This window comes from Zingiber officinale, chromosome 7A (genome assembly GCF_018446385.1).
Source record: "Zingiber officinale cultivar Zhangliang chromosome 7A, Zo_v1.1, whole genome shotgun sequence".
Taxonomy (NCBI): Eukaryota; Viridiplantae; Streptophyta; class Magnoliopsida; order Zingiberales; family Zingiberaceae; genus Zingiber; species Zingiber officinale.
In genome coordinates, this window is record NC_055998.1 from 95,003,216 (window position 1) to 95,017,092 (window position 13,877).

The window sequence follows — 13,877 nt, forward strand, 5'->3', positions numbered from 1 at the left end:
AGAAAAGGTTTCATCATAGTCAATACCATGAATTTGCTTGAAACCTTTAGCTACCAAGTGACCCTTATAGGTAATAAGTTCATCCATGTCAGTCTTTCGCTTAAAGACCCATTTACACCCAATGGGTTTGACACCTTCAGGTGGATTAACCAAAGTTCATACTTGGTTGGTGTACATGGATTCCATCTTGGATCTCATGGCTAGCCATGACTCAGAATCTGGTCTCATCACAGCTGCCTGATAGGAGGTAGGCTCATTCTCAACGAGCATAATATCATCATGGTCAGGCAAGAGAAATGAGTATCTCTCAGGTTGATGACGTATCCTGTCAGATCTGCAAAGAGGTTGGTCTACTTGAACTGGTTGTTGTTCCTCAACTCCTTATGGAACAATCTCATCATCCACAACATTTTGTTGTTCCAGTTCAACTTTCATCAAGGCTTTAATGCTATGGTCCATATCTTGAACTTCTTCAAGATCGAACGTACTCCCACTAGTTTTTCTAGAAACAAAATCCCTTTCTAGAAATACCCCGGTCTTAGACACAAACACTTTGTATTGACTGGGAATGTAGAAGTAATATCCCTTCGTTTCCTTGGGATATCCTATAAAATAGCACTTATCGGATTTGGGTCCCAGTTTGTCCGAGACTTGACGTCGAACGTAAGCTTCACAACCCCAAATCCTCATAAAAGACACCTGGGCATCTCTCCCAGTCCATATCCTATATAGTGTCTTTATCACAGCCTTGGATGGAACACGGTTAAGTGTGAAGGCTGTTGTGTCTAGAGTATATCCCCAAAAAGATATAGGAAGATCTGTGTGACACATCATAAACCGTACCATATCTAATAGGGTACAATTCCTCCTTTCGGATACACCATTACACTGTGGTGTTCCAGGAGGAGTGAGTTGGGATAGAATCCCACACTCAGCTAGATAGTCACGAAACTCATGGCTAAGGTATTCACCACCTCGATCTGATCGAAATATCTTAATACTCTTGCCTAGCTGGTTTTGTACTTGATTCTTGAATTCTTTGAACTTTTCAAAGGATTGTGATTTATGTGTCATGAGATACACATAATCATATCTACTGAAGTTATCAGTAAATGTAATGAAGTACCTATAACCACCTCTGGCAGCAACATTGAAAGGGCCACATACATTACTGTATATAAGTCCTAACAAGTCGGTCACTCTTTCGTTGTGTCCACTAAAGGGAGTCTTGGTCATCTTGTCCAGTAGGCATTTCTCGTATGTCTCATATGATTCGTAATCAAATGAGTCCAGCAAACCATCTTTATGGAGCTGGGATAGGCGATTCTCATTTATATGACCTAAGCGACAATGCCAGATATAGGTTTGATTCATATCATTTGACTTGAATCTTTTGGTACTTATGTTATAGATGGGGTTCTCTAAGTCTAGAATGTAGAGTCCGTTTATCAGAGATGCACTATAGTAGAACATATCTTTTAAATAAACAGAACAACATTTGTTCTTTATTACAAAAGAAAAGCCTTTCTTGTCTAAAGAAGAAACTAAAATGATGTTCTTTGTGAGAGCAGGCACATAACAACATTCATCTAATTCTAGTACAAGCCCAGAGGGTAAAGATAGATAGTAAGTTCCTACAGCAACAGCAGCAACCTGTGCTCCATTGCCTACTCATAGGTCCACCTCGTCCTTCGTCAATGCCCTGCTATTTCTCAGCTCCTACACATTAGTACAAATGTGAGAAGCACATCCGGTATCTAATACCCACGATGCATAAATAGATAGATTGACTTATATAACATATATACCTGAATTAGAAGTTTCACTTCTTTTCTTCTTAAGATCTTCCAGATATACTTTGCAGTTCCTCTTCCAGTGCCCGGTCTGACCGCAGTGAAAGCAGGTAGCATCCTTGGCAACCCCACCTTTAGGTTTCGTTATCTTGTCTTTGCTCTTGGCTTGGGACTTTCCCTTAACTTTAGGCTTGCCCTTGCCTTTATGCTTTTGCACCATCAAAATGGAGTTGGGCTTTACCTTCTTATGGTTGAGGTCAGCATTTCTTAACATGCTAAGCAGCTCAGGCAGTGGCTTATCAATTTCGTTCATGTTGTAATTCATGACAAATTGACTATAGCTCTCTGGCAAGGATTGCAAGATCAAGTCAGTGGCCAGCTCTTGGCCAAGTGGGAATCCCAACCTCTGTAGGTTCTCTATGTATCTAATCATCTTGAGTACATATGGACCTACAGGAGTCCCATCTTGCATCTTGCACTGAAACAGTGCCTTGGAGATCTCGAATATCTCGTGCCTTGCTTATCCTTGATATAGTTGACGAAGATGTTCAACCATGTCATAAGCAATCATCAACTCGTGTTGCTTCTAAAGCTCAGAGTTCATGGTTGCGAGCATGAGGCATAATACATCTAATGCGTCATCTTGATGCTTCTTATAAGCATCTCGGTCAGCTCGCGTGGCAGTGGCAGGAGGTGCCTCCGGAATGGGCTGCTCCAGGACGTACAATTTTCTTTCTTGTGTGAGAATGATTCTCATATTCCTGTACTAGTCCAGGAAATTAGCTCCATTGAGCTTGTCCTTATCAAGGACAGAACGCAGGGAGAAGGTGTTCGTGTTTGTCGACATGGCAATCTACAACAGAAATAATGTAGAAAGTAAATATCATATTCCTTTAATCATTTAATTAGGCCTTTAACTAAATGATGCTCCCACTAAATTATAGAGCTTTTGTAGAATCAAGTCATGGATGTGGTCAAACCACACTACTAGATTCTTACCAATTAGCTATAATTTTCGTGGGACAAGATCCACATCATACTATGACTTGAGTTAGCTTTGGCTAAAATGCCCAAGACTTAGTATGATCGGGAGATAACTAATTATCAATTACATCTCTATGCAACTCTTATTTATAGGATCAAAAATCTCATTTATATTAAAACTTGAGTTAGCTTTGGCTAAATCACCCAAAATTTAGTATAAATTTGATTTTTATCCTATCGTCCAACCGTTGGAAAATGCCTATAGTTTTACTCGATCCAATTGAGTTAACTAGTTGCTCAATCTAATTGAGTTTGTACTCACCCAAGCTTTGATAGGCGGGACCAAGGTTGTCCCTCTGCACCCTACCAAGATAATATGTGTTTCTATGCTTTGGCAGATTCAACAACAACAAATGATCGAGGTATTGATGGGTATCAAAACTTGGTAGGCATATCGAGTTGACTTGATTAAGATCTAATCTAATCGTGGATTCATATTTTATATGCATCAAGGCACTAATTATCCTACATTATCATGCATCACATACACAAGAAATGATAGATAACTAATTATTTTGTGATGAGGTCATGGCCCTACTACGATCTTTTCAAGCCAATGAAAAGATCAGATGGTCAACTTAGGGTCAACGACTTCTTCAAGCGCCTCCCTTTGACCGCCATGTGTTGAAATCACCCTCCTCGTAACTCCTTCTTGAGTGGACCTTCCACCGCTTCATTTTGTGCATTATAAATGTGAAACTCGAGTTACATTCGAGTCTAAATTCTATTTACAACAAGAATATAAAAGAGAAGTTAGGACGCGCAGGTCGCATATCAATACAACACGTACAACACAAAAATGGCGCGCAGACCATATTATGAATTACAATATATTTTAACCAATCATATTAGGGTTTTGGGACATGACCATCACAAAATCACACATAATTCTAAATTATGTATTTTATATAAATTTCTAAAATTTTACTATTGATTTTATCGATTTTATGAGTCACAACTTCCCGACGGTCCCGTTTAGCGACTTTCAGGCGCGATTGTGGGACAATGCCCCTTGCGGGGTTAGGGGCAGCGCCCCTTCTTGCGAAATGAATATTGCGAGTGTCCCATCTTGATCTAACAGCGCCTTAAGCCGCTGTCCCAAAACGATTTGGGCGAGACCTTGCCGTTTCGGAAGGTTTTTCTCGGTAGTCGAAGCCTACAAGTGTCCAAGCACTTGTTGATTCGCTTCTACGAGAAAAATACTCACAAAATCTATAAAAATAGTAAACTTATAGAAACTTACAGATCTGAAATATTTTCATAAAAATAAAATACAAACTTGTGCATGCTTCGCACGTGGCTCTGATACCACTGTTGGGACTTTTGAGCCGCAAAAACCACTTTTTTCATTGCGGAAACCTCGAAGTCTTGCCACGGATCTGTGCGAAGATATATAAAATAAATCATGTACATGTTTCTAACCTAGATCTACCTTAGATCTGCATGAATAAGAAGCGTTACCCTTGTTGCAAAGCCCTTCGCTTATCCCGCTCGTCCAAAAGATTGTCAGATCTCGAGAGTGTCAAGCGTACACTCCTCTATACGTATCCACACGGTCAATAGGTGGAGAAAAACCACTTAGAGTGTGCTAGCACTTTGGGTGGCTCGGCAATGGAGGAGAGGGAGAGAACTAGAAGAGAGGAAGAATAATGATGATTTATTCATTATGAAAAATAAGAGTAAAATAGGCTTAAGTATTTTCATCTAATGAAAATACTTAATGCTCATTAACTCCATTAATGAGCCTCATTAATGAGTCTTAATGAGTATTTAATGAATATTCATTCTTCATTAAATGGCCATTTTAAAACTCCTCTTCTCTTCATAATTTGAATCAAAATTTGAATCTAATATTCAAATTGAATTCATAATTCAATGAATGTCACCATTTATCATTAAATTCAAAATTCAATGAATATCATCATTAAACCTAGGGGTGAGCAGTTAATCCGCCAAACCGACCAACCCGCTTATACCGACCCGAACCAAACCGAAAAAAAATGATCCGCCGGATATAGGGCCGGATGTAGGGTCCTAATATTGCATTATCTGATATAGTAGGGCCGGATAGTGTTTTATCCCAATAACCGAACCAACCCGATCCGATCACCCCTACTTGTAACAACTAATGTTGATAAGCTGTTACACGTTGTAGTAACTACTGCCGATAAGCTGCTACACATTGTAATAGTTATTTCCGATTAGCTGCTATAACGTGTAATGAGTAATGTCTATTATCATTTTAAAAAATTTTATTTTTTTTGTTATATTTATATTTATATTTTATATTTCATTGGATATAGGGTCGGATATCCAAATAACTGATAACCCGTCGGATATCTGAAACATAAGAACCGCCGGATATAGGGCCGGATGTAGGTCCCAATTTTGCATTATCTGATCTAGTAGGGCCGGATAGTTTTTTACCCCAATAACCGAACCAACCCGATCCGTGATCACCCCTAATTAAACCTCACTTGAGTCTAACTTAACTCTAGCCTCACTTGAGTCTAACTCAATCGAGTCTTACTCAATTAATCTAATTTGGATTACTCTTAATCCAATTTGGTACATCACATGAACCTAATCCTCTTGGTCCATCATATGAACCTAATCTCCATCTAACTACCCTTTGTGTGTGACCCTATAGGTTCTTGTAACGTTGGCAATGCTCCTAAACTCATTTAGAAGCATAAGCAATGAGCGTTATCAAGCAACACATCATTACTACCCAAGTTACAAGAATGTTGAGATCCAACATACCATTGTGACTCTCATAATATGTGACAATGTCCTTCTATCCTTGACATCTAGATTGATCAATTGAGACATAGACTGTGTCATCCTCTAATCAATCTATGTCTTGAACCCCAAGTAGACTCACTCTAATCAAATGAGCTTAATATCTTATATTGACTCATTTGAGCATGAACATGCACTTAGTGGTCTCACTCTATCAAGAATCATGATGTCACTCCCGTCATATAGGAGGGATAGATCTCATCTACATCACTCACATTCCTCCGCATAATTTGTTACATACCCAATAATTGCCTTTATAGTCCACCCAGTTACAAGTGACGTTTGACGAAGCCAAAGTACGCAACTCCTTATGTAGGGAACCATGGTGACTTCAGGTCCAAGGACTGATAGTCATATTAATAGTCACATGAGAAAGTATATGACACTCATATAACGATCCATGATACTTTCTCATGGCGGGTCATTCAATATACATTCCCCAATGCATGCCTATGTGTCAACTTGATATCTCTATATCCATGACTTGTGAGATCAAGTCATCGAGTTGACCTACATGCTAGTCTCATTGCATTAACATTGTCCCTGAATGTTAATACTTGACTAGGAATGATTAAGAGTAGTGTTCTCTATATCATCTCACTATCAATTCAACTAATCGATTGATATAGATAAGAACCTTCTACTTAAGGACGTTATTATACTTAGTTATTTGGCACCAATACAAGTAAGTATAATAACCATAAAGAAATATCTTTATTAATATATAGGAATATGATATATCGAGTCCATACAACAATCATCATATGATTGGCTTTAGGGCTCTAACTAACATGGATCTATGCTCCTAAAATTCGACGGAATCTTGTTTCCGTTACGTGTCTTCTTGATTTAGGGTATTATATTAATTTTCACAGTTGATGTGTTGAACTTAAGATTGACTCAGTGTCAATCAGATATGATTATTTAACAAATGATTTTATGGTTCTTGATGTAGAATCTTATGTCAATTATGCTATTGATGGTTGTTTTTCAAACATTACTCTAACTAGTGATGTAGATATAACTGATGAGGTTTGACATGCTAGATTAGAACACATAGGACAAGAACATATGATTGGGTTAGCTAGAGAGGGTCTATTGGGCACTCGGGCTAAGATTCACTTGTCTATATGTGAGCATTATCTTACTAGAAAAGCAACTAGGAACCCATTTGGTAAGGCTATTAGAACTGAATCACCATTGCAGTTAATTCATTCAGATATTTGTGGTTCAATGAATGTGAAGGCTAGACATGGAGCTTCTTATTTTATAACATTTATTGATTTCTCTCAGTTCAGTCATGTGTATTTGATTTCTCATAAATCTGAAGCATTAGATTGTTTCATTCATTATATAAATAAAGTTGAGAATCAAATAGAACGTAAAGTTAAGACTTTACACACTAACCATGGAGGGGAATATTTGTCTGATATATTCAAGACAATATGTAATGAAAGATGGATTAATAGACAGCTGACAATTCCTGGAACTCCACAACAAAATGGGGTAGCTGAAAGAAGAAATGGGGCTCTTCTTAAAATGGTTAGGTCTATGATGGCACATGCTAATTTGCCTATCTCCTATTGGGGAGATGTATTATTAACTACTACCTATATACTTAACAACGCACCTTCAAAGTCAAATCTATCTACCTCATATGAACATTGGACAGGCAGAAAATCATATTTGAGTAATTTGAGACCCTGAGGGTCAGCTGCTTATGTTCATGATAGTTCTCACAAGTATGGAAAATTGGGACCTAGGAGTAAGAAATGTATCTTTATAAGATATCATGAGACCTACAAAGGTTATGTTTTCATAGGTGAGCAACTAGATGGAACTATCTCCGAAATAGATTCGAGAGATACGACTTTTCTTGAAATAGAATTCCCAACCAGAGGTGATGTTGATAAAATGGTTCCTCTATTTGAGAAGGATGATATATTATCAACAAGAGAGGTGTCAAAAAGGATGCCTGAGTCTAGTCAATCGAGTGGGAGTGATATGTCAAGTCATGAGTTGACTACTCAACAGCCCAACTTACGAAGAAGTGTTCGTAAAATCAAATCTAAGAAGAGGTTTTATATTGAGAAAGAGGAATGGATAACACTTTCGGTTGATGACAACGAACCTCAATCCATTGAGGAAGCATTGGGATGTAGAGTTAGAGAAAAATGGAAAGTTGCAATGGTTGAACAGATTGAGTCTATGATTTAGAATCATGTTTGGGACTTAGTCGATCTTCCTCTAGGCCGAAGGGCTATTAGGAATAAGTAGATTCTTAAAATAAAGAGGAAAGCTGATGGATTGATTAACAGATACAAAGCTCGTTTAGTTGCAAAAGGATATACCCAAATGGAGGGTATTAACTTTGAAGAGACATTTTCTTCTGTAGTAAAATTTGTGTCAATACGAGTCATTTTGGCCTTCGTGACACAGTCATTTAAAGAACATGTAAAGTCTTTAGGACTTCGTAGAATATAACAATATTGAAATAGCAATCAGACATTGTGATTTAATTGTGTGACTTGTCATAATTTTTTCAGTATATATGAATATGATTTTGTTGCATTCAAGATCTCAGTGAGCATGTTGGCAAGTTGAGATTAATCCATTCACATGGATAATCATCTCTATTTGTTGAGTACAAATAGAGATAAGACCGTTGCTTATGCGACATTTTAAGTAGCTGTAAAAAGAGACATGCCATAAGTTAAAGTCACCTTAATAATTGTGTCAAGTTGAGATCATTTATGTGTTAATAATGATAGAAGTAAATGAACCCACCATTTACTAAACCTGTTGAAAGTTAGATAAGAATTCATATATTGAATTCAGGGTTAGATATTAGGTATGTCTAGATGAAAATCTGTACGATGTTAAATTTGAAGACAATATGCGCTCTTTTTAGTAAAGAAAATAACATCGTAATATGTGATTCATACCACATGTGCTATTGCGACAATAAAAGTAGTAGAAGAATAGATCTCTGTTTCTCTACTATGTGAGACCTTTGAGATTATAAGTTAATCTCAGTTTTTACCCTTAGTGACTATTAGTTGTTTACTTGAAGTTTTAATCAGTGCTATTTTAGCGTGTATCCTATGGCTATGGATGATTCGGTCTATGGAGCGTAATTAGGAAAGTGACTGATTAAAATAAATAGATTCTAGCTAAAAAGGAAGATTAAATATATTTACATCTTTTGATGTTATTCACTGGTCGACTCATTTCTATAATGTATAGAAATGATAGTGAATATTTGAATATGGAATATGCTCTTGACATAATAGTCATTATAAGGAATTAGAGATGTTCATATTGATGTAAATAAAGATTATTTAATCTGGGTAAATAGCAAGACATGGATATCTCCAAGATAATGGTTGTGTGCCACAGGAAGATTAGATGAATCCTAGATAAAAGCTATGTGTGACCAGAAAAGTGGCTATGTGTCATCTAATTTATTTGAAAGAGCAGCTAAGTAAAGTGTAACAACTTTGTTAGCATTAATCGCTAAGAGAGTGACTATGTAAGGTATAACAATCTTCTTAGAAACTATCGCTCAGTGTGTTTGCTGTCTCACGAATCATTTTCTCTAAGTATGGATTGGATGTTCTATTATGATTTTTGTGACTAAACTCTCATATAGTCTATGTGACTAACTAGTCTTAGTGACTAACCTAGATGAACTAGTCTTAGTGACATACCTTGGACGAGTGGGAGATGTAGGAAATGGGAATATGGGAACGTGTCCATGTTCCCCACTACTCTTAATGAAAAAGTCCATTATACCTCTGGGTTATTTTCCTTTATAAGGGGTGCATCTAAGGATCATTAATGAAGGAGTAGAAAGAGACAACGAGAGAGGAAGAAGAACATCCATAGCGGTGGAATTTGGTTCGTGGAATTATAGAGAACTTTCTGATTTTGTGATCGCTCTTCTGATAGTAAGTTATGTCATCACCAATTATAGATTTACAAAGGATCACTGTAAGTATTTAATTATTTTATATAATTAATAGATATAATTCCTTCAAATATATGGGAAGAATAAGTCAACATAGTAGTTTTTAAACCTACAATAATAGGAAGCCTCAACTTTTATTTTGTCCAACTTTTTTATCCTTCGTCCTGCAAATAGCAAGTAAATTTATTTTCTTTCTTTCAGCAAATTCAGCCATCTAATAATAGTAAAAAAAAAAATGTTCTTCCACAGTCATATTCTAACTTTTTCATAACAATGCTAGTATTTCAGTACCATCTGGACGGTATTTTCCCCCTTTAGTCAGCTAGCCAACAATAGTAAATAATGTTATTATTGTTCCAGTATTCAATGCATCAAATTCCACTGTTTACTGTGGTTTTGATCGAGTAAGGGTTTGATTGTCAAGCAATCCATATCATGAAACACCCACCTAGCTCCTATCCATATCATTTAGTTTCTTTGGTAGTAACAGTTGATTGACAAGCTCCAAATGAATTATAGGCATTGTGCAATGAATGATAGACAGGTAAAAGCTACAAATGTGTTATCTAGCGAGACAAATGAAGACGTTTTTGAGTGAGACCAACGCAGCTAGGAGAGGGAAGAGGAGTGTAAAATTAATATGGTTCATAGTGTTTAATCAAAAGAATGCCTTTTTACTAAAGTGCCAAAGAAGTGTTTTTCTTTTATTTATCATGAAAAAGGATGGTCCATCCGCTCATTCCTTTCCTAAATTCTACCCTAAAAGATTTATATATATACAAAAACAAAAAAAAACAAAAAACACCTCAATTTTTTCAAATAGTGGACGCCTCACTTTTATTTTATTTTTTTTAATCAAAAGGAGGTCTCACTACCTCATAAGATGAAACTATTCCTATTATTATTCCATCTAAATCTTAAATAGATCCGAGTGTAGTGTAGCAGTTACAAAATATAGTTGCTATTTATATTGTAATAGTTATGGGCTCATAATTGTTATAATTACAATAGTTATAGCTTCTAGTTATTACAGTTATGATTTTATAATTGCTACCACTATTATAATTATACTACTATTTATGAAATCGTAGTTGCTACAACTACAACAGTTGTAGAACTATGATTGTATAACTATTATAATATGGAAAATAACTTTAATAAAGAGGAATAAAATTCTTCAGAGTTCCCGAAAAGACTTTAAATGATAATTTTTTAGATCTAAGATAAAGTCGTTATGAGTTACATCGGGTAACAAATATAGATATCAGAATGAATTTCAATCTGATATATTATATGTCATATAATTTAACTCAAATTAAAAGTTATGACGTCTCAAAATCCTTTTAACATTTATTGTCATATTGGTAGCTGTAATAGCATATTCTATTTAGAATTTAGATAAAAATTATAGGTGAAAGATAATAATAAAAATAGAATAGCAGAGGATAATTCAAAACTTATATACATAGGTGGACCCCTATAATCTGGAAAGTTTAGATAAAAATTATAGGTAAAAGATAATAATAAAAATAGAATAGCAGAGGATAATTCAAAACTTATATACATAGGTAAACCCTTATAATCTGGAAAGTTCTCTAGCTGAACAGATATCAATTTACATATGCCTAATCTGATCCCACTCAACATTGGTTGAAAAAACGTTGTTTGTATACAATAAAGCTCAAATCTGATTAGTTTCATGCGTCATATTTTAAATTGTGCACATGAAAAACGTCAATGTCTCGGGATTAAACTTAATTCATGGAATCTTTACTATAAAAAAAACGTAAGGATTAGATAGGTAGAGATTCTCTATCCAGAATCTCTGGATCATTCTGATTCTCTGTTTATTTATTGAGTGGATGAATTGATTCCCATCTATTTAATAGATGGGGTCCAATTCATTTAACTAATGAATGAAGAGGATTGTTTTTGGTCCAGAATTTTTCGAATTAGACCACCCAAATCCTCTTGTCTATGAAAACGGATAAAGAGCTACTTGTATAGATTGATGAGGAGTTATAGATTTACGATAAAATAGATAGGAGCCATAATTCCCCATCCACACAGATAAGTCGTCCTTTCCTAATCCGCAAAAAACGGACCAAAGATCTGATATCAGGATTAGATGGCCTCGCTGCTTCACTCTGTTTCCTTTCTTGATTGCTCTGATTCGTCCCATGGCCCAGCCGCAGCTGTCGCCGGAGGAGGAGGAGCAGGAGTGCTCCCGAGCGTTCCAGCTCTCCTGCGCCGCTGTCCTTCCCATGGTTCTCAAGACGGCCATCGAGCTCGGCCTCCTCGAGATGCTGGTCCAAGCCGGACCGACGGCCTCGCTGAGCTCTGAGGAGCTCGCCGCCCGCTTGCCGACCACCAATCCGTCGGCCGCGGACATGGTCGAGCGCATCCTCCGCCTGCTCGCTGCGAACGATGTAGTCCACTGCCGTGCGGACGGCGGCCGCCGGAAGTACTCCGCCGCGCCCATTTGCAAGTACTTGGTCCAAAACGACGACGACGGCACGGTGGCCAATATAGTTCTGCTTCATCAAGATCAAGTCATGATCGAAATGTGGTGCGATATATAATTTGCAGAAAATTTTCATTTTTCTTACTCTCATTTTTCTGACTCTCTTTTCACAGGCGGTTCCGTTCAACAAACTTTACAAAGTAAAAAAACAAAATTTTAAATTTAAAGCTAAAAAATAATTTCCAAATTTCCGAGGGGATTTTCAGGCGCTATTTGACGGACTCCATCTTGAACGGCGGCCACCCGGTGATGGCGGCGCACGGCATGACGACGTTCGAGTACCAAGGCGGCGACAGGCGGTTCAACAAGGTGTTCAACGACGCGATGAAGGGCGTCTCCACGCTCGTGATGAACAACATACTGCGCCGCTACGATGGCTTCGCCGACGTGCAGGTGCTCGTCGACGTCGGCGGAAACACCGGCAGCAATCTCCGGCTCATCACCTCCTTCTACCCCCAAGTCCACGGCATCAACTTCGACCTCCCTCACGTCGTCGCTGACGCGCCGGCCCTCACCCGAGTGGAGCACCGCGGCGGAGACATGTTCGAAGCCGTTCCCGCCGGCGACGCCATCATGTTAAAGGTCAACCAATTCAACACTGATAACGCATAATGATTTCCGATAGTGATCCGCAAACAGTTGAACAATTGCAGTGGATTCTTCATGATTGGAGCGACGAGCACTGCGTGAAGATACTAAAGAACTGCTGGAAGGCGCTGCCGGCAGAGAAAGGCAGAGTGGTGGTTGTGGAGTACGTTCTTCCAGCAGTGCCAGAGGCGACGCCGGAAGCCAAATCCATTTTCCAGTTGGACCTGTGCATGGCGGCCTACAACGTGGGCGGAAAAGAGAGAACAGAGGAGGAGTTCAGGGCCCTGGCGAAGGAAGCAGGTTTCCATGGATTCAACGCCCTTCCTGTGTTCGCCGGCACTTGGCTATTGGAGTTCATCAAGTAGCTAGATTAGTTATTGCTTTCGAACAAGAATTCCATGGATTATCATGAGTGTTTAAGAAATGGATTTGGGGGATTTAATATTTGCTAAAATAGTTTGTTTTGAACATTTAATTGAACAGAGTGATTGCTTTCCAATATTATTAGATTTCTGTTTAAGAAACACCAGGCTTCAATTATCATTATTAGATTCTTTAAGAAACAAGCAGACTTCATCAACTCAGACATTGAGACAGAGATCTGAAATTAGATGAGACACATTTCTTTCTTTTCCTCTGCAGAGACCAGATCAACATCAGCTACAAAGGAGTCCCTTATTTTGCTCAGTATTGCACAAGCCAAGGTCTGATTGCACAGCATTATTCATCATTGAGTCTGGACAAACATTTTTGTCTGGACTAAAAGAAGGTCAATTCTACATTATTATTGCTGCGTCGGTAGAGAAAATGAAGTTGTTATTATTTCTATCCACAAGTTTTCTGTTCATATCGCGTATACGATAAATGACAGAAAACTAAATACAGCCGAAATGAATCGTCTTGAGTTTTACAGGTCTGAAATGCACATTTGGTTGTAGGATTGTAAAGAAGTCAAATTGAGATAAGTTTTATGTTTGAGACGATAACAAATGCTTAATTTCAAACAGGAGTAAGATTTTTTTTATGAGTTTAAATTTGATTAAAGCTTGGTTTGTGATTGATTTATCCAGATTTTATTGAGTTTTAAATTTGAGTTTGACTTTTTAGATTATTTAATTTATTCATTTTCATAGTTTTTTTTATCTATTTATAACAT

At 37.5% G+C, this 13,877-nt stretch overlaps 1 protein-coding gene across 2 annotated transcripts; it reads left to right on the forward strand.

The window, feature by feature from the left end:
* Positions 1-11,675: 11,675 nt before the first annotated feature.
* On the forward strand, positions 11,676-13,196 carry LOC122001815 (caffeic acid 3-O-methyltransferase-like). 2 transcript variants are annotated; one of them, XM_042556756.1, is made up of 4 exons: positions 11,676-12,178; positions 12,247-12,273; positions 12,340-12,715; positions 12,787-13,196. In XM_042556756.1, exons 1-4 carry the CDS (start codon positions 11,790-11,792, stop codon positions 13,084-13,086), a joined length of 1,092 nt encoding a protein of 363 aa, XP_042412690.1. In that variant the 5' UTR covers positions 11,676-11,789; the 3' UTR covers positions 13,087-13,196. The 2 variants fall into 2 exon arrangements, with proteins under 2 accessions (XP_042412690.1, XP_042412691.1); XM_042556757.1 differs by lacking the exon at positions 12,247-12,273 and having other exon boundaries at positions 11,678-12,178.
* Positions 13,197-13,877: the final 681 nt, after the last annotated feature.